Source organism: Carassius gibelio, chromosome B14, assembly GCF_023724105.1.
Source record: "Carassius gibelio isolate Cgi1373 ecotype wild population from Czech Republic chromosome B14, carGib1.2-hapl.c, whole genome shotgun sequence".
In the NCBI taxonomy this organism is placed as follows: Eukaryota; Metazoa; Chordata; class Actinopteri; order Cypriniformes; family Cyprinidae; genus Carassius; species Carassius gibelio.
Genome location: NC_068409.1, coordinates 7,710,874 through 7,730,474, shown reverse-complemented (window position 1 = coordinate 7,730,474; position 19,601 = coordinate 7,710,874). Strand labels below are relative to the sequence as shown.

General features: G+C 38.8%; 1 protein-coding gene and 1 long non-coding RNA gene across 2 annotated transcripts; one reads left to right on the top strand and one right to left on the bottom strand.

The window, feature by feature from the left end:
* Window positions 1-1,063: 1,063 nt before the first annotated feature.
* Window positions 1,064-6,209, bottom strand: LOC127971492 (uncharacterized). Its single transcript, XR_008156866.1, has 2 exons — window positions 6,133-6,209; window positions 1,064-1,345 (listed from the first exon to the last, which is right to left on the bottom strand). It is a non-coding gene; the product is annotated as an uncharacterized LOC127971492 (long non-coding RNA).
* A 1,025-nt stretch (window positions 6,210-7,234) lies between these two features.
* On the top strand, window positions 7,235-17,907 carry LOC127971481 (uncharacterized). The gene is made up of 2 exons (XM_052574503.1): window positions 7,235-7,551; window positions 14,592-17,907. The coding sequence occupies exon 2, from the start codon at window positions 14,612-14,614 to the stop codon at window positions 17,645-17,647; it is 3,036 nt and encodes a 1,011-aa protein (XP_052430463.1). The 5' UTR covers window positions 7,235-7,551; window positions 14,592-14,611; the 3' UTR covers window positions 17,648-17,907.
* Window positions 17,908-19,601: the final 1,694 nt, after the last annotated feature.

Genomic DNA, 19,601 nt, shown 5'->3' with positions numbered 1-19,601 from the left:
AAAATTTAAAAAGCACAGAAGATTCACGAATGCATACAAAATTCAGAAATGCATACAAAATTCAGAAATGCACACACAATTCAGAAATGCAAACAACATTTACAAATGCACTCAAGATTCACAAATGCACAGGACAAGATTCAGAAATGTATTTCTGATGCACACACACATATATCTTGATTTACAAACTGCTTGCGGTCTGTGAACTTCACTGCATTTGTGTGTGAATTTTGAGACTCCCCTGACTCGGCTCGACACACAAATGCTTTTTTTTAAAACAGGGAATGATCAGCAACCAATCAGATATCTCCCTTCTTTTAGCCAATCACAAGAACGCACCCCACCTGGGGTGCGTTCTTGTGATAATGCGTATATGCGCATTTGTGTATCCTGTGTGTGTATTTATGAATCCTGTGTGTGCATATGTGAATGTAGTGTGTGCATTTATCTTTATTGAGACTCTTTTGACTCCATAGTCACAAGTCCGTCAGACTCATCACCCACAGCACTCCCTCACTCAAGCATTCATCACCAGCACCTGATCACAATCCAATCATTCATCACCAACACCTGATCTCATTCACTCTCCAGCACATAAAAGCACACACCTCAGTCACTTCCAATGTCTCATAACTGCATAGCGGGAATCTCCCTGTTCCAAGTTACCTGCATTGACTCCTCTAACTTACCTCTCTACATACCTGAAGGAACACAAGGTTATAAATGAAGTAAACGTTTTAAGTAAACTGAACAAAACAAGTACACCGTTTGTATATATGCAGCATACATACACATTGACAGTTTGCTCTTGATTTGATAGAAAAATAATCTTTTAATCCTTTTAGCACCAAAAAAAAAAAAAAAGTGCATAATACATAAAATGGATAACCTGGATAAAAAAAGGATTTTCAAATCCACAATATTCAGATTCAGATTAGATTGGGCCCAGAATAATCATTATTTATTAATATTTTTGGTACTGTACGTATTTGTTTATTTTGATCAACATTTTGAACAACACATACTGAATCCATACCAAAGCCAAGACTGAACTCCGTAATAATTCAATTTCAGAATCCTTTACTTTTGAACAACTGAACATTGCACTAGAGCAGTTAATAAAGTCATCACAGCAGTGTGCTGGGCAGCTCATGCATCCCTCAGAGGCTCTGATTGTGATTGGGCCGGACAGAGGATGTGTGTGTGTCTGTGTCCAGGCAACACACTTCAGCAGGAACTCAGATTGCTAGCAGATAGCACACGCTGCTAATGAAGGCTTGGAATGCAGAAGACAACTTCCGTCCTAGATGGGCTGTTAGATCTTCATCTGTTTCTAGCTGAGGAGCTGGAACAGAGGAAGGAATCACCGAACAAGAGATGCTATTAAATCTGACCTTTTCAGCTCCTCAGATGTGTGAGAACAGATAAATACAACTGGAAAATAATTAGAAACATGCATAACATACAGTGCTAGAAATATATATGCAACGTTAGTAATATTACATATATCATTGGGTTAACCTGAGGAAATAAAATACAACAAATGCAAACATAAATTATATGCATTTAATAAGAAACTCAAATTGGAACGTGAGAAAATAAAATGACATAAAAGAACATGTGACCGTAAAACCAAATTAAACTGATTTGCTGAGTAGAGAGAAACCATTTCTGACTTAAGATGTTATGTTTATAGCACCATCATGAGGTGAAAGGGACCATATGCACATGTCTGTTGAGGGTTTGCTCTTTTCACATTCATACGACACAGGCTTTGGATGCAAGCACACAAAAAACTGTCACATTTCAAGCAAGCAGAATCAACAGAACAAGACCTGGACTTAATGGTGAGACCACCTAAGAACAAAATAAAGCAAACTGAACAACAAACAGTAAATTACCACAAGCAGTGGTTCCAGTACAATGTGACTTCACTTTAAACATACTGTGCACTTTAATATGATCACGCACTGATGATTGCTGTATGTATCTCAACATTTTGGCATTTGCCTCAGACTCCTTAGCTGCTGTGACAACTGATCACATTTTCATTCATACTTTTTGAGAATCGCTAACTCTTGCTTATAACAAAATCTGACAAATAAGTAATATCTGAACTGCCTTTGAACGCACAGATGTGTGCCTGAGTCACCGCAGCACTGACAGAACTGATGCAACACTATAAATACAATAGAGTTAGATCTAAATCTGAAGGATCACTCAGAGCATCATTATATATCGTCATAGCATTTTACCACAGGGCAGTAAGCCATAGACATAACAGTCTGACTTTCTGTAAAGCCACTTTGAAACACTGTGTATTATGAAAAGCATTGTATAAATGAGTGTACATCATTGCATGCACACATCAGAATTTGCACATTCTGAACCAAACACTCATTCACCAACTCATACTCTCTCTCCAGGAATCAAAAACTGAAGTATCGTATAGCGCCTTGCACAAAGTGCATAATCCAATAAAAGGGCAATGAACACACAACTTCCATGTTTTTTATGACCGTGGGAATCTTGTGGAATCATACACGTTATTTTTTAGACAATACCAGTACTTTGTGATACACAGATCACACATGAGGAGATACATTACGATGAAGGATAAAAACCTTCTGCTGATGTGAAAAGTGAAACTGCATTGTGCATAAAATCTGAAAAAAAGATTTCCGAAAAAATTTCAATTTTCAAATTTCAATTTTCAAAATATTACCAAACATTCTATCATCTCCATATACAGTATAATGAGAGTTAAAGAGTAACAAAAGAACTTGTTTCTGAATACTTCTTTATAGATTTCTTGATTTCTAAGTAGTCTGCATAATGAATACAAATCACATAAGTTAAAACAGTGAAAATGCAGAAAATGATTCTCCAATTCTGGCAAAATTGCTATTGACATGTTTAGCATGAACCCAGGAATATGTAGACAACAAAATGATTTTCTGATGAACATTTCAAATATCATGGGTAAAAACCTAAAACCTTATGACCTATATGTGACACATTTACCAAACAGGGCATGCTCCCAGATCATGGAGCTGATGAGGTGCACCGAGTTTGAATATGTTGAAAAAAAATCTAATTTAATTTTTGGGTAGGTTACCCTAATTTCATATCATCATTCTGTGCAGCTATATATATATATATATATATATATAAATATATATATTTTTTTTTTTAACAAATGAAAAATAGATGGCATAGATTAGGGAGGGTTAGTGTTAGAAGTCAAGTTATTATTATTACTACAACAACAAAAAACAGATAGAAAATAGAGAGTGCTACTGTTGGAGGGTCAAGTGTAGGTATAGAGGAGATGTGTCTTTAGTCATTTCTTTAAATCGGTTAAAGATTCAGCTGTTCGTAAAAGGAGTGCAGAGTCAGTGGTGGTTTAGTATGTAAATATCAATGCCTTGAATTTTTTATGAGCGCCTATTGGTAGCCAGTGCAAACTGTTAAAAAGAGGTGTGACGTGCTCTTTTCGGTTCATTAAAGACTAATCTTGCTGCTTGCATTCTGGATTAATTGTAAAGGTTTGATAGAACTGGCTGGAAGACCTGCCAAGAGAGCATTATGTTCAGCCTGGACAGAACAAGAGCTTGAACAAGGAGTTATATAACATGTTTCTGAAAGAAAGGGCCTGATCTTTCTATTGTTGAATAAAGCAAATCTGCAGGATCGGACAGTTTTAGCAATGCAGTTTGAGAAAGTCAGCTGATCATCAATCATAACTCCAAGGTTCCTGACAGTCGTGGAAGGAGTTATGTTTGATGCACTTGCTGGATGGAGAAATTGTAATGAAGTGATGGGTTTGCTGGAATCACAAGCAGTTCTGTCTTGTCAAGGTTGAGTGGAAGGTGATGGTCCTTTATTCAGCAAGAAATGTCTGTTAGACAAGCTATCGTCGGATAATCAGGATATAATGAGGTAGAGTTGAGTGTCATCAGCATAGCAGTGGGATGAAAAGCCATGTTTCTGAATGACAGAACCTAATGATGCCATGTAGACAGAGAAGAGAAGTGCTCCAAGAACTGAGCCCTGAGGCACCCCAGTAGTTAGATGTTGCGACTTGGATACCTCACCTCTCCAAGATACCTTGAAGAAACTATCTGAGAGGACAAAATTTTAGCTGGAGGTGGTGCTATAGAGTTGGTCCTACAGACACCAAAGTCAGACTGCCTTTATAGCTATGTGTGCCAAATTTTACGAGTTCACACTGTGAACGGGAAACCCTGTCTGGGGCAAATGTTCCGAGCTCGGGAATGGACTGAACCTACTGTAGTGTTCATCCCCGTATATAAGTGTAGTATGAAATTGAAGTGAGGAGATGGGGCGGAGGAGGGATGCTGCTAAAACGTCAATGGATATTGGTAAGTCAACTGTATTTACATCATGGTGTTGATTAACTTGAGTGCGCTCCACCTGTGTAATTAGGCTAATTATATGACATGCTCCACCTGAACCTAGTTAATAAAACATAATTTCATGAGTTCACGCTTATATATAATTAGCTGAAGTATTGTAATGCATGTTTGAGTGCCGTTCAGGGAAGGGCTCCGAGCTCGGGAATGTCCCCAACCTAGAGTACCCAGCAAAAAGCAATTGAGCAGAGGACAGCCGCCAGACTAAGGCCTCCACCCCAAAAAAAATAAGCACAGAGATCTGGTGGGGGCTGATGTTTGAGAAGTCACCTGGTTGGCAGACCGGAAGAGCCTACATCTTCCGGTGGGAGCAACTTATGTGTTGGAAAGGTAGGCCCTACCGGCTGCTGGTATTGGACTGCATGGTTTTGAGCACCTGGACAGGAGGGATCAAGCCAATGCTCAACAGGAGCAGCTCACACTATTGGAATGGGTGATCTCTACCGGCTGATGGGAGAGGAGCAGCATGATTGTATGGCCTGACTGGAACAGCTCACGGTTTCGGCATTCAGACTCTATTGGCTGACAAGACCCTGCTGATCAGTGGTCTGGAGGGCAAGTGGCTGACCAAGAGGGCCCATGAAGCCTCTTACTGGAGATCAAGTCTCAGAACTACGGATGAGTGGGTCCTCTAGGTTTGGCAGATAAAAAGGCTTTGCGCTGTCTGGCAAGGAGGAGTCTTGCGACATCCACGGCATCATAATAAGTACATAGTATGTACTGTACATGAGGAACAGGACTGTAAAATAAAGTGCTAGCGTGACTTTTTATAGCATATGTTACAACTAATAAACAGTATTATTGCTAAAGGGAATCTTATCACTTAAGGGAAGTTTTATATAATGAAACCCAATATTGTCAACAATTAACTAGCTATGCAAACAAACCAGTGTGACATACTGGTATAAACACACTGCTTACTATACTGGATACTGTACTACCGGCACACAACCCTTTTTAACCCTTAGCAGATCCAGTGCCTCAGAAACAACACTGTGTTCTTTAATGATCTTAAGAAAGATGATGTGTATTGAAAAAAAGTGACTTTTATGATTAAAAAAATATTAATATAAATGTATGTTTATACAACTAAATCTAATTTGGCTAAGCAGTCTTTCAAAAGTCAAGTATTTCAAAGGGATGTTTCTTTGTATATTTGTGCATGTTCCGTCAAATTTACACTGCTTTAATTATTGTATTATTTATTAAGTATTATTGTTCAAGTTTATTTTCATAAATAATGTTGCTACCTAAACTACTATAGAATATTTATTCATGATGATAGCTTTTCATATTTAAGAGCTTTACTATTATTTTAGATAGTATAGCTAGGTTCGACTGTAATTAGCAGAGAACAAAAGCAATATATTGGTTATGACTATGCTTGTGCAGAACAAGAGTAATCATATACAATTACAGTCCTATTCTTTAAAGCAATTATTTAAATAATTCTTAAACCTAAGCTTGTCAGAGCTAACGGCTTATGGCATAAACAAACGTGATGTCCTTTTTCACATCTTAAATTCCCATTCACACAGATTGAAAACAAGACTATGCCCTCACAAATATATTCTTATAATAACAACCCCGAACTGAGGCTCATCTGAGCTTCCTCAGTTACAATTGCTTGCTTTATATTTAATTTGAAATGCTTGTTTTGGTTTCATCGAGCGGAATTCAGCAGAGAGCTACGTACCATCCGCGTCACCGACGGCGTCCTCCGTGACGTCACACGCATTCGGGCGGGAGCTCAGCGAAAGGCCAGACGCCAACAAGACATTTCTAATAAACTGAGCTGGAGTCCATTTAGGTAGGGGCGTAGTGACGTCGGATTTATTTATGGAAATTCGCAAATTGCCATCATGTACCGAGAGCGCTTGCTTGAAACACTTATGATGTCCAGTAAAACGTAGCCATAAACGTATTAAATAATACTGTAACTGGAGACAAAATATAGATACAATTCTATGCTTTTATGGGGAACGCTTAGCACTTTTTGAAGCAATTTCCTATTTTCTAAAAAAAAAAAAAAAAAAAAAAAATAAATAAGGAAGAAAGAAAAGAAAAGCTGTATAGTCTCTATTTCATTACAGTATAACCCATTATAGAGTTTGGTCAGGCTGTATTCCATATGTCCAGAAATGAACCAGTGAGGAGTGCCAATGCATTGGACATGACAAGTCTGTCCGGCTTTCACTGCAGAGATCTGTCTATCGTTGACGTGTGCAGCAGGGAGGGTGATTGATGCTGGCTTGTGCGTCTCTACATCATGAGAGCGAGAGAGGGATGAGTCACTAACACAGCACTGCAGCTCCTGTGCAGAGCATCTATGAGCTCACTGCCAGGAACATCTGTGTGAGCAATACACCATTCATCTATTACATACATCTGAAAGTAGGATTCATATTCAAATCTGTTCAAAGTAGTGTTTATTTAGATTTGAGCTAAAGATAAAGTGGGCAAACATCAAAAGGGGAGTTATTTTTATTGCAGTATAATCAATGGCAGTGTGGTTCTTACGAATTGCGCACAAATGTCAGCTGCATCAATGCTTTGTAAAACAAGATGTTTAAAGATGAAACATATAACCTTTATCCTCTGAATTCCCTGAATATTATATCTATCTAATGTGTGTAGTCATCTCTAGATGCGCACAAGTCACCGAGACTTGACAACAATCATATTCTCGCACAATGTAAACTTTGCGTCCTCCTAGATATTATTTTTCTTCCAACAGGCCTTTAATGAAGGTTCGCCAGCTTTTATTTAATGCACCTTCTTAGATTAGACTGTCTCAAATCCAGCTGTCGCGCACTAACACACATGCACATGCATGAGCGCGCACTTGACACCTGTTAGCGCTCGCTGCGCGCGCTTCTGATGCGTGCCATTGTTGTGACTCGCGCTACGTGGACTACCTCAAAACTCTGACGCCAGGTCGCCATGGAAACTGCTTTAAGCTGCGGCTCCGAGAGAGCAGAAGGTGTGGGATATTTAAGAGTTTGAGAAGCGCGATCCGGCTCCTGCAGCACTGCCCAGCCTCGGAGCACAGCCTGATGAACCCGACACGACTGACATCACTGTCGGATTAACACACGATTCTGCTCATCCAGCGGTGAGTTCAACAACTCCCATCTTTATGTGCACTTCAGCTCGTTCGGCTTGGCTTCTGATGCCAGCACATGACTAGATAAATCACCTTCGTTTAATGATGTATCTGTAGTAGTGTCAAGTTTTGACAGGGCACTGTTTTCATTGGCAAAGTTTGAAAAACCCTTGAATGATGTGGACTAGCAACGCAACTGTGATGTAAGGAATTAATGAAACGAGTTAAGTGAACACTTTCAGGGTAGCAGAGTGATGACGACACCATGTTTACTATTAATCACACATATGTGTATGCACTTGTAATAAAAACGCTCTGTTTGGTCTAACGTGTATGTCACGCATCCTGTGATTAGGGAATGTCATGTCTGTTTTGCTTCGGACCGATCAGAACTTTAAATACACTTGGTCTGTAAGAAACTGTATGGTGATCAGAAAGGGATGCTGTTCAACACAATACTGGCAAAATGTGCTCTACGCGTTTAAAAGCATCCGGGGGCATTATGCATCAGGAAGAGTCTGTTTTTGCTTCTTCTGGAAGCTGCTGGCGTGTATCTGTGAATGAATGGATGAGCAGAAGTACTCGGATGAGTCACAGCGGTTTATTTGCGGGAGAGCGCGCGCACGAGGGGCGGGGGTGCTGCAGCGTCACACTGGCCACGTTTATTCGTGTGTCTGTGGACAGATGGGACCGAAAACACGAATAAAGCTCTTCTGCACAAGTGCACAATCACGGGGACAGTTATTTGAGGTGTTTGACTTTATATCTCCGTGGGATTAAACTGTCGTGACGTGTCGTTATATCTATGACGTCACCAGGCACCGGGCCGGCGTCACACGGTCTGTCCCGCCCACTCAGTCGAGATGCACTGACAGGTCTGGTGTACAGGCTACAGAAGCAGATTTTAGTGAGGGCCTGGGGCAGTTGGGTTCATTCTGGTTCCCCACACCAGGTACAGTGCCCTGACTGCAGCTCTGTAGAGCATTTCAGAGAAGAATGAGAAAGGAGCTATAATGTCACTGTGCATGTCTAAACATCTGTGACCCTGGACCATAAACCAGGAGCAATAACCAACAATATATTGCATGGGTCAAAATTTTACATTTTTTTTAAATTATTTTTTTTTTTTATGCCAAATATCATTAGGATATTATGTATCATGTTCCATAAAGATATTTAGTAAATTCCCTACCAGATGTTTTTTGTAAGTTTCACTAAGAACTCCATTTGGACAGCTTTAAAGATAATTTTCTCAATATTTAGATTCTTTCATGCATGCTTTTTTCTTATTTCATTCAATTAAGTTAATGGTTTTTATGTAACTTGTTTAGTTGATGCACAAACGCAGAAAAGTTTCTTCTAGTTTTATTTAGCTTTATTCAACCTTAAAAATAACATGCATGACTAATAAACTTATGCACAATTTATTGATTTATTTTTTGTTGTAGAAAGTTTATGTAATAGTATAAGTTATAAAAAGCTTATGTCCAGTATGCACCTACGGCTCACATGTGCATTTATCTTCAGCTTGTCAGACTTCTTGGTATTCCTTGGAAACCTTGATGATGACCTGCTCCTTCAGTTCTTGGCGGATAGGCTTGATTTGTTTGTTTCAAACCAGTTATTGATCTCGTGAGAGCTATGTGTCTGTAATGGTTAAAGAGGTTCATTCTGAACTCTCAGCTTGTTGTTGATACATGCAGCGAGTATTTCTTTAACCTCAGTCAAAACAACAAAATCAATCTAGAACTAAAGTTCGGTTCAGTTGGGTTTGTGAAACATCTTTTTTTTTTAAATGTTGATCTTTGAATGTGGCAACAGTTTTTCTTCAAGAAAGCAGATCAGATGTCCGGGTTGCACACTTTGGTTGCCTGGCAGGAGGGAGTTTTTCAGCTCTGAAGATATGAAGGAAGCATAAATAATTAAAATGATCTAGTTATTCATAATTAACTTTTCCTAGCATTGTTATCACTGTTGCTGGTTAGTCAGCTGTATAATATTACCATCCTGTAAGATTTCTTTTTGGCTACATTGAAAACAAACAAACAAGGAAGTAAGTAAATTAATCAGTTTAATAGAATTGTGTACTTTCTACACAATGCATTCTGTGGCAAAAGTTATAGTAATATATAAATGTTATAGATTAAGCATACACTATAACTTGCATATATAGCTTGTTTGCTCACAGCTTTAATGCAGTAAACCAGTTTCAAAATCACTAAATTAATGCTCTATTTAATGCCAATTTGTCATAGAAATAGTCAGATTAGTGTGTTCACTGAAAAATTTCACTAAGAAAAACTAGTGTTAACAGATCAGATGTTAAATTTTCTTTATGAACACAAACATTCAGTCATCTAAACACAGTAACATGTTACTGTCATTTACTTTTCATATACATCCTCAGTGTACATTCTCATATATGTGTCATGTACATCTTCAATATTCTCCAACCATCCAGGCCCAGAACAGTTCCTCGACCCGTCCCCGTCTCGGGGACACGAACACTCACTCCTGCTAATGTTTTGAATGAGTTTGATAGCTAGTTCCAGGAACAATGACGTCACAAACCAATCAACAGCAGTATGGGCCTTACCCAGGACACACACTTGTGGTCTTTGTTTCTCATCACTGCTCTACTTACATGACATGTTTCCAGTATTTGGCACAAGTGTTGAAGTGGCCGTAAAGTGAAGGGCTCAAATGTGTATAGAACCTGTGGTTAACCAGTGGCTCACACTTACAACATAAAGCTGTAAAAGCACAAGTACATAGCTTTATTTACACATTTTAATTTGTAATAATTTGCACTTATTATCTTATGCTCTGTTGTAGTTTCTACGTAACAGAAGACACAATTTAATTGTAGGGCATTAAGTGATTGCATTTGCAGACATTTAACAAAATACACATAAAAAGACTAATAGAATGTGCAATACTTTTTGTTTTAAATTACACTCAATATCTAATTCAGCTGGTAAGGTTTCCTTGAAATATTACAGTTTATTGGCACATAAGTTCCTGAACTTGAAGAATAATAGGATGATACTGTTCCAGGGCAGTCTTAGTGAGGTGTGGATTTAGTGTGTTATGGGTAGTCAGATTTGGCATTTGTCAGACCTGCCATAGTCTTACACACACGCTTGTTGTCTTGTGTATGGCGCTCTCTAGTGGCCAAGACTGAAAGTGTGGGTATTGGGACAGGCCTTATAAAATGTTTTACAGTATAGCAGATGCTAGAAACTCTGGCCCTAACAGATGAATACACTTGCATGTGTATAAAATCACACTTGAATCACACTTCATTATGCTGACAATAAGTCATTTGGCTAATATCTATTAAAAAGGCTAAAAAGCCAATTCCGAGTCATCTGAAAGCCAATCAATAGCCCTTTGAAGCATTTTTTTAAAATGTATTATTACTATTTTGTTTTTTTTTAATAAAAGCTTTATTTCACTTTTATTTTTAATGTTTCTTTTTGAAGTTTGAGATGCTGAATAATGAGCTAATCTGTTTTTACTTATGTATAAAAATGGCATAATACTGCGCTAACAAAAGTTTAACATAAATCATTACCAAAAGAGAGCCTCCAAAATTACCTCCAAAATACACTGGATGGTTTTTGTCTTTTATGACTAGTCACACGATGTTCTGGAATGTTCCAGAAAGCATTAGAATATTACGGAATATTCCATAATGTTCTAGAATCTTCTCATCCTTGCAAAACATCTTTAATAAAATATATAAAAATTAATACAAAAACTGACCTGGACCAAACTAGTAATTCAAAATTATTAATTATATGACATAAATATTTACCAAAATATTTATTTATGGTACGTGAAAATAAATTGTAAAATAATAATTAGCCACACAGAATGACTTGGTGTTTGTTACATTGTGTTACAATTTTATGTTGTCACTGTTCAGAACTTTTCTTTCATATGAACGTCTCAGGTTACGAATGTAACCATGGTTCCCTGAGTAGGGAACGAGACACTGCATCCTCTTGGGGTCGCTATGGGAAACACCTCATCGTGACCCGTGTCTGAAGCATACATTGAAAAAACACCAACGAGTTGGCTGGCGACAGCCTCTGACATCACTAATGGTGCAAAGGGAGAATACGTCATTCACTTCTTCCTTTGAAGCTTGCATCCAAAGCATGGCAGGGAGCTAGAAGATGCAGTGTCTCGTTCCCTACTCAGGGAACCTTGGTTACATTCATAACCTGAGACGTTCCCTTTCAAGGGAACTTCAAACTGTGTCCTCTAGGGGTCGCTATGGGAAACAGTATACCCACGCAGCCATGCTGAGGCGAGTACAGGCCAGAATCATGGTGAACACTAAGTACCAACTCTACCATTTACATGGGAGTTGCCCCTGGGACGTTAGATGGCTGTCCATGACATACCCCTTATGGCCAAAGGCCTAGGCTACATACCCAACTTACCTGTTAGTGCCTCGGCCCGGGTAGAGCTGAAGGCTTGGAATAAGTTTCTTGAAAAAAGATTATTTTCAAGGCATATGGCCATTAGTCCATATCGTGATTTGATGTAAGTGCAATGACCTATTTTTGATTAATTCATAAAAAATTTGGCAAATTCCGTGTCATTCCGCGTTAAACTGTAAATTCCGTTTTTATGACTGGATTCCACGATTCCCTCCGTGTTTTCTGCATCGAGGGAATCATAGGGTCCTGGTTGTGGTATACCAACTTTATCTTGCAATGGACACAAGCCACGACGTTCTCTTTACGTTTGCCCACTCCCTCAAATCAAAACACTGCTGGCTCCTTGCAGTAAGCGATTTTCGGACACAGCGCTTGTGTCTACTTCTGCTTTGTGGGTGACGTAAACGCGTTGTGCTTCGAGGCAGAGGAATTTGCCTCGATAATTTTTTGTAATCGAGTTACTCGAGTTAATCGAAGAATCGTTTCAGCCCTAGTTTTGAGTATCGATACATAACCCCTTTTAAACCAATCCATGAACACGCAATTATCTCAAATAACTCAATCCAACCATACAAATAATCTACAACAGGTGCGTTCAAAGAACCGAATTAGCCAGATCCTGATTAGCACGATGATATCATCTTGGATGTGACATTTCATCTCAGATGTTTTACGTGACGTACGAAAAAAGAAATCGAGCGTCGCGTTAGTTCAGTCAGGTCACGTGAATCACGCTTGCATCAGCTGACAGTCAGCTGTTCCTGACGTGTACCAATCCAGTCTTGACACCTATCTCCTGCGGTCTATTTAAATTCCCATTATTCAGTGTCTCTCCATCGCATTGCTGCTTGCAATTAACTCCCTCCTCCAACCCCAACTCCACCAACTGAACCTGTAATCTGATCTAATTTGTTCTTTCTTTACAGTGTCTTCATTGGAAGCAGTCTCCATGAAATTTTGTTTACAACTCATGTAATTGAGAATTGTAATTATGGTTCTGTTCTGTACCCCAGGGGGGTTTGTCTTGCTGCTTTCCCCGCTCTGTCCAAGCATGGCTGCATGGACAGGTGTGTGGAGTGTTGCCCAGAACATAACCATACCGCTACACTAACTGTATGCAATTATAATTGTCATTAAATATACTTGACGGAAGTGGTCCTGATTGAAAGAATGATTAATTAGATTAGGCAACCTTCTTTCATTGCTCCAGGGTCCACTTCTGACACTCACATGCCTATTGTATGTGCTTTTGGCCAGAGTATGCTCTTACACGCACTGTTTGTTGTTTATCAGTTGAATTGTCCAAACCTCTCCACTTATCTCCTTTAAGTGGAAGGGCAAACCTTTTAGAAGCAACTGACTTGCACTGCAAAAAATGGAAGTCACCACAAAAGATATAGTATGCTCTGTGGGAGGCTTAGAAGTCCTACATTAGCTTTAATTGTCTCTCACAGATATGTGCAGTGCTGCTAAAACTGCCCTCATGAACACCATGAGTGGAGTTTTTGGCCATGCCAAAGAACAATGGTCCTCAACCCTGTTCTTTGAGCCCCTGCAACACTGCACTTTTTGGATGTCTCCTTTATCTCATAAAACCATTTCAGTGTCTACTTATGAGCTGATAACCTGAATCGGGTATATTTAATTAGATAGATTTACAAGATGTGCAGTTTTGTGGGAATTACTGCCGTAGAACTGCCATTTTGCTGATTGTGGGTTCTTTTGTGCTCATAATTAGATTGTTCTCAATGTTCTACTGGTCCCATATTTTAGACTAGTTTACTTTACAGAGAGAGAGAAAAAGTTGAAATATTAAAATACTATGTCAAGGAAAACCATTGATAAGGTTTTGGGGGGGGGGGGGGGGACATGAAAAGCTCATATATCAGTGTTTGTATATAAGTGAGCATCAGTCTGGAGTTTGTATTTATATAAGGATTCTTTGTTGTTTTTAAAAAGCTTTTTATGTTTTTGAAGTTGGATCTGGTAAAACTATATGCCTCTTTATCCACCAAATACAGAGTCCCATGATCTCAATTAAAGGTGGACATCTTTGTTAAAATCTAATGTTTCACACGAACATATATGACTGTAACATTATCTACACAACAGCTGGCGTAAGACTGCCAACGTATGGTCTTCATTGCCAGTATTAGAGCCATGCTTGCAAACAGGCTGTCATCAGTGTTTTTAAACAAGTCACAAAGGAAACATTAACGCTATTTCAGTTGGTTCCTGTGCTTATTTTTCCTTGTTCAGATCCTTCACAGTGTCAGCTATGTTGTCATTAAGCTGAGACCACGAAACTGGTCAAAGTCCTAGTCACAAAAGACTACTCAACAATTCACCCATGAAGAGTAAATATATGAATAAGTGGCTCATTCTCCAGACTTGTATATAAATATATATTAAAATATTATAAACTAGATGTATACCAATTGTATGTTTTGTACCTGAATACATTTAATTTAGCATAAAGGTCATTATATAAAAAGACAAGCAAATCTGGCTACTGTATTGCACTTCATTAAACATAACTAGAATGTTATATATTTTGCCCATCTATAATCAGTCTTCTCTCTGTATTCCTCCCAGATCTTGTGAACATAATAGAGATGGAAGATGATCGCCGGTTTCACAAACTGACACAAGAACAGGTGGAGAATTTGGACCAAGTTCTTACAGAGGTCATTCCCATTCATGGTAGGGGTAATTTCCCAACCCTTGAAATCAAGCCTAAAGACATAATCCACGTGGTCAGAGACAGACTGATTTTGAAGAAGATCAAGGTGAGAGATGTCCGTCTCAATGGCTCTACAGCCAGTCATGTGCTGGTCAAAGAGAATGGCACCAGCTACAAAGACTTGGATATCATCTTTGGTGTGGAGCTTCCCAAACCGGAGGACTTCCAGATTATCAAGGAGGTGGTTTTGGGCTGTCTGCTGGACTTTCTACCTAAAGGTGTCAACAAAGATAAGATTACAGCTCTCACCATGAAAGAGGCATATGTACAAAAAATGGTCAAGGTGTTCACTGAGCATGACCGTTGGAGCCTTATCTCCCTTTCAAACAACAGCGGTAAGAATGTGGAACTCAAGTTTGTCAACTCTTTACGACGCCAGTTTGAATTCAGTGTGGATTCCTTTCAGATAATCTTGGACAGTATGCTACAGTCTTATTTGGATGCTGAAAGGAGGAAGATTGTGGAAGGGCAAGAGGGCCAAGATTCTACTTTAACTCAAAGTCAAGGAATTCAGACAGCCCTAATTGATGAACCACTCCTCAGCTCAAGTGACACAGGGAATCACCAGGAAAGTGACATCGACATGTCCTGTGAAACTGATAATATTCAGACTTTTCTTGACTCTCAGTGTTATTGTAAAATTAGTCAGAAAGAGCAGTCTAAATATTTAGAAAGAGAACCAACACTTGAAACAGACAAAGATGTTGAAACAGACATGGTTCAAACAACAACTACGGCTGTGTCTATGGAACAGGTATCTGAGCACTCTGTAATGGTGCATGTGGAGGAAAAGAATGAACTTCATGAAAATGTGTCTTTGCAAACTGAGACACTGCTCGAAGTAAATACAAATGAAACAGATATGCACTCAGGGGAGAGAAATGAACTAGTTGGGGTAAAAACTATGTCTGTTAAGGAAACAAATCCCAATGTTAAAACATATATTGATGAAACAGATTCTGACAAAACAGAATACATGTTAGACGTAGAGCAAGTTAAATCCCAACCATGGCTTGAAATGGTACATACAGACTTCTCTTGTCTTTCAACAACAGGGACCTTTAGTGAGCGATGCACATTCCAACCTGCTCCCATTACATTTCTTACACAATCAGCATTAGACACATATGCAGAGTATCCTTTACCACCCCCTGCCAAGAAAAACAGCCAAAATTCACAAATGGTGGTTCTCAAGCATTCCTCACCCAAACCTCCTCGGAAAATGTCCAAGAAGATAACTCCTGTACCGAGTTCACCAGAAAAATCAGTGTCAAGTAATTCAGATGTTAATACTTGTCAGGTTTTGCATCCACCTAAAGCTTACCCAAAAGAATCATTACCTATGCAGGTTAAAATGTCAGGTCTTACCCCAAAAAGCTTTGAATTATCCAGTGCCTCAGAAAATGACTCTAAAGAATCTAAAGAACTAGCCAACTGTACCGGAGTTTTAACTGTTGCTGCTCCACAGAATGGTATGCATTCAGAAAAGACATTGTACATGAGTCTATCACCAGAGGAAAGCCTTCAAAGTCGAGTTCAAACTTCAGAACCAGAAACTGGTGAAGCTACTCACGTCACTATTCTAATTCCTACATCCAATCCCACTTATCTCCCCAAAGATCAAAACGGGATAAACCAGCCTTTTAATGAAAGTGTTCAGACACCACAGTGTCAGGCAATGGTACCTCTTATTAATGTGAATTCTGAACCATTACTGCAGGCAAATAACAGTTATGACCTCAACTCAGCCTCTCCCAAAAAGAAAGATACCGAGTCTTGTGCTCAAGTTGATGATGCCACATCACCAAAATATTTTACTGAACCCTCAGAATTAGTCACTATGGCAACAAACTGTGCCTCTCAAATGTTAAAACCACAGTCTGCAGACCTTCCTATTGACTCACAAGCATTAGGGACTAATTCATCAGGCTCTGAACATGTTATATCACCTCAAGTTCACAACTACCCTATGTCCACTCTGCAGACTCAGGAACTTCTTGTGCCAAATCCACAGACTAAAGAACCTCCAGAACTATTATCACTTGTCTCCTTACCACAATTTCAAAGTCACACAGTTTCAGCACCACATTTCTCTAAGGAACTAGAACCTTCCATATCCTCAACGGCAAATCTAGAATCTTTAAGAACCTCAGAACCTATTTTAGTAGCAGAACCATCTGAACCACTTTCACAGTGTTTGAAACCCTCTGCAGCATTAATGTCACATACATTAGAAACATCTTTGTCATCAGTAAGTGAGGAGGTGGTTTCCAAGATATCAGACCCATCATTTTCAGACATTAACGAGCCCATTCGCCCTTCAAAAGAGCTGCCTTGTATTACAGTGTTGGCTGAGAGCATGTATGGTGACTTTGAGCAGGCTATGGACCACCTACGCTACCGGCTAATAGCGACACGCAACCCTGAAGAGATCAGGGGTGGAGGCCTGCTCAAGTACAGTAATCTGCTTGTCCGGGACTTCAAACCTGCCTGTGAAACAGAAATTAAGACTCTTGAGCGCTACATGTGCTCACGGTTTTTTATTGACTTCCCTGATGTAAATGAGCAGCAGCGCAAGATTGAATCATACCTGCGCAACCACTTTATTGGAGAGGAGAAAAGTAAATATGATTACTTGATGACGCTTCGGAGAGTGGTCAATGAGAGCACTGTGTGCTTGATGGGACATGAACGCCGTCAGACTCTCAATATGATTACCATTCTAGCACTTAAAGTCCTAGGTGAGCAGAACATCATTCCCAATGCCAATAATGTTACCTGCTACTACCAACCAGCACCATACATGACAGACCACAACTTCAGTAACTATTACATTTCAAACGGCCAGTCCCCACTGATATATCACCCCTATCCACTACACATACACATGCAGTCTGGATTAGTTTAGGTCTAAGTTTGTAACATTGATGGGAAAAGGCACAGGGAAATCTCTGAATCTTGCAACCTAAAATATCCACCACAAATGACGTGCCCCAACACTTAAAAAACAAACAAACTAAAAAACTCCTTAAGTACCTAAGTGTTGGACAACAGTGTGTGTCAATTAAGATCTGATACTGAATATAAGTGAGAATTACGTATACAAACCATTGAAAATGAAGGTTAAAACAAATGTGTCACGTTTTATTGAAAAAGGACAATGGCAAGTGTGGCGAGTGGGGTGGGGCCGAGAGGCGTGGGAACGAGGAGTGAGGCCAGGTGTAGTGATTGGAGATGAGCTACACCTGTGCCCCACTCCTCGTTCCCACGCCTCTCGGCCCCGCCCCACTCGCCACAGCAAGGTAATTGGTTTTAAAACAGGAAGACAGGAAAAAAATTGCAATATATAGTGTATACAAAAATAAATTGGGAGAAAAAAAACCTTGGCTAGGCCTGTTCTTGTCTTAGTAGCTGAAAAGTCCTGCTTTAACAAACAAACAAAACATGATTTTGATAGAACCACTATTTTTAATAATTTAATGCTTTATTGGCATGACAAAAAGTGCAAGAGAAATAATTAGCATGCAGCCAATGCTTTATTACATAGTAAGGTACTTTTGTTGTCTGAAACAATTAAACTGATCGTTCCCGTCTTGTTATGCTCTTAAGAAAGTTCAGTAAGGTCAGTGTTCCATTCCTTTTTTCTGATTTCTGTTTGAATTAAGTATTTTATATGTTGTGGTACTTCTTAGTACATCTACTGGGTATGTGTATTTTTATTTAGAATATATGATCATTAGTAGATAATGAATGATATTCCAGGGATATCCAGTTGTGCTCCTGGAAGGGCTACTGTCCAGCAGCGTTTAGCTCCAACACAACTGCCTGCAAGTTTCCAGTGATACTGAAGATCTTGATTAGGAGGTACAGGTGTGGTTAATTAAGAGTAGTGCTGAATTCTGCTGCAAGGTGGCCTTCCAGGAACAGGATTGGAAAGCCTTTATGTGTTCAATATTTAACAAGAATCACACGTTTTCAGAATATCAGGAAAAAAAAGCTCCATTAATATTAACAAATGGCTAAATGGGAGATTTCAGGAAAAACTAGTGACTAATCTAGTGATCTACAAAGGTTTGTTTGACCAAATGAACAACACGGAATGCATTAAATTGATGTAAACAAATCTCAAATTTGACAGAGTGAGGTACACAGATTACTACCAAAAAAAAAAAAAGAAAAACCAACCAACTGCAAAAGAAGAAAGAATAATGTTGTCTGCTGGTGTCTTTTGTGTATCTATGGCACACAATGTTGATTGTACACAGAGAGTAACAAGCTGTCTTCTTTAGTTTTCTTTTCTTATATACTGTAAATGTAGCCTCAAACAATCCATGTGAGGACATTAAGTGATGTTATTTAATATTTATTTGTATTTAACAGAACCATCAGTGGTGCTGAAGACTTAAATACATTTCCACCCTGTTTTTACATCTTTGTGACAAAAATGCATATATTTTTCCAAGAATTTATGTGTAGAACTGTATTATAGCCTACATGAAAGATTGCACCAGCCATACATACAGTATACACAAATAAACATGAATAGAAACTATAAAGTCAGGAACAAAAACATAAATGTGTGTATTGTTGGACATTAATATGGCATGAAGATTACTGAACTGTTATTTTCAGTTGAGTGATTATTCTAGCAAAATTTATTCAAGTGATTTGCCTAAATACATTTTTCAGAAGCACGATAAAATATACTTGTATGACATGTTGGCTTCACTGAAATTGTATAAAGAAATTTTATTTTTAGGTTATCTTGAGTACATAGTGGAAGTTTTAGCAAATGTTTGACCTTGACCTTAATAAAATGCAAAAGTTTGATAGATCTTACAGAGATCTCATCACTGGTATAG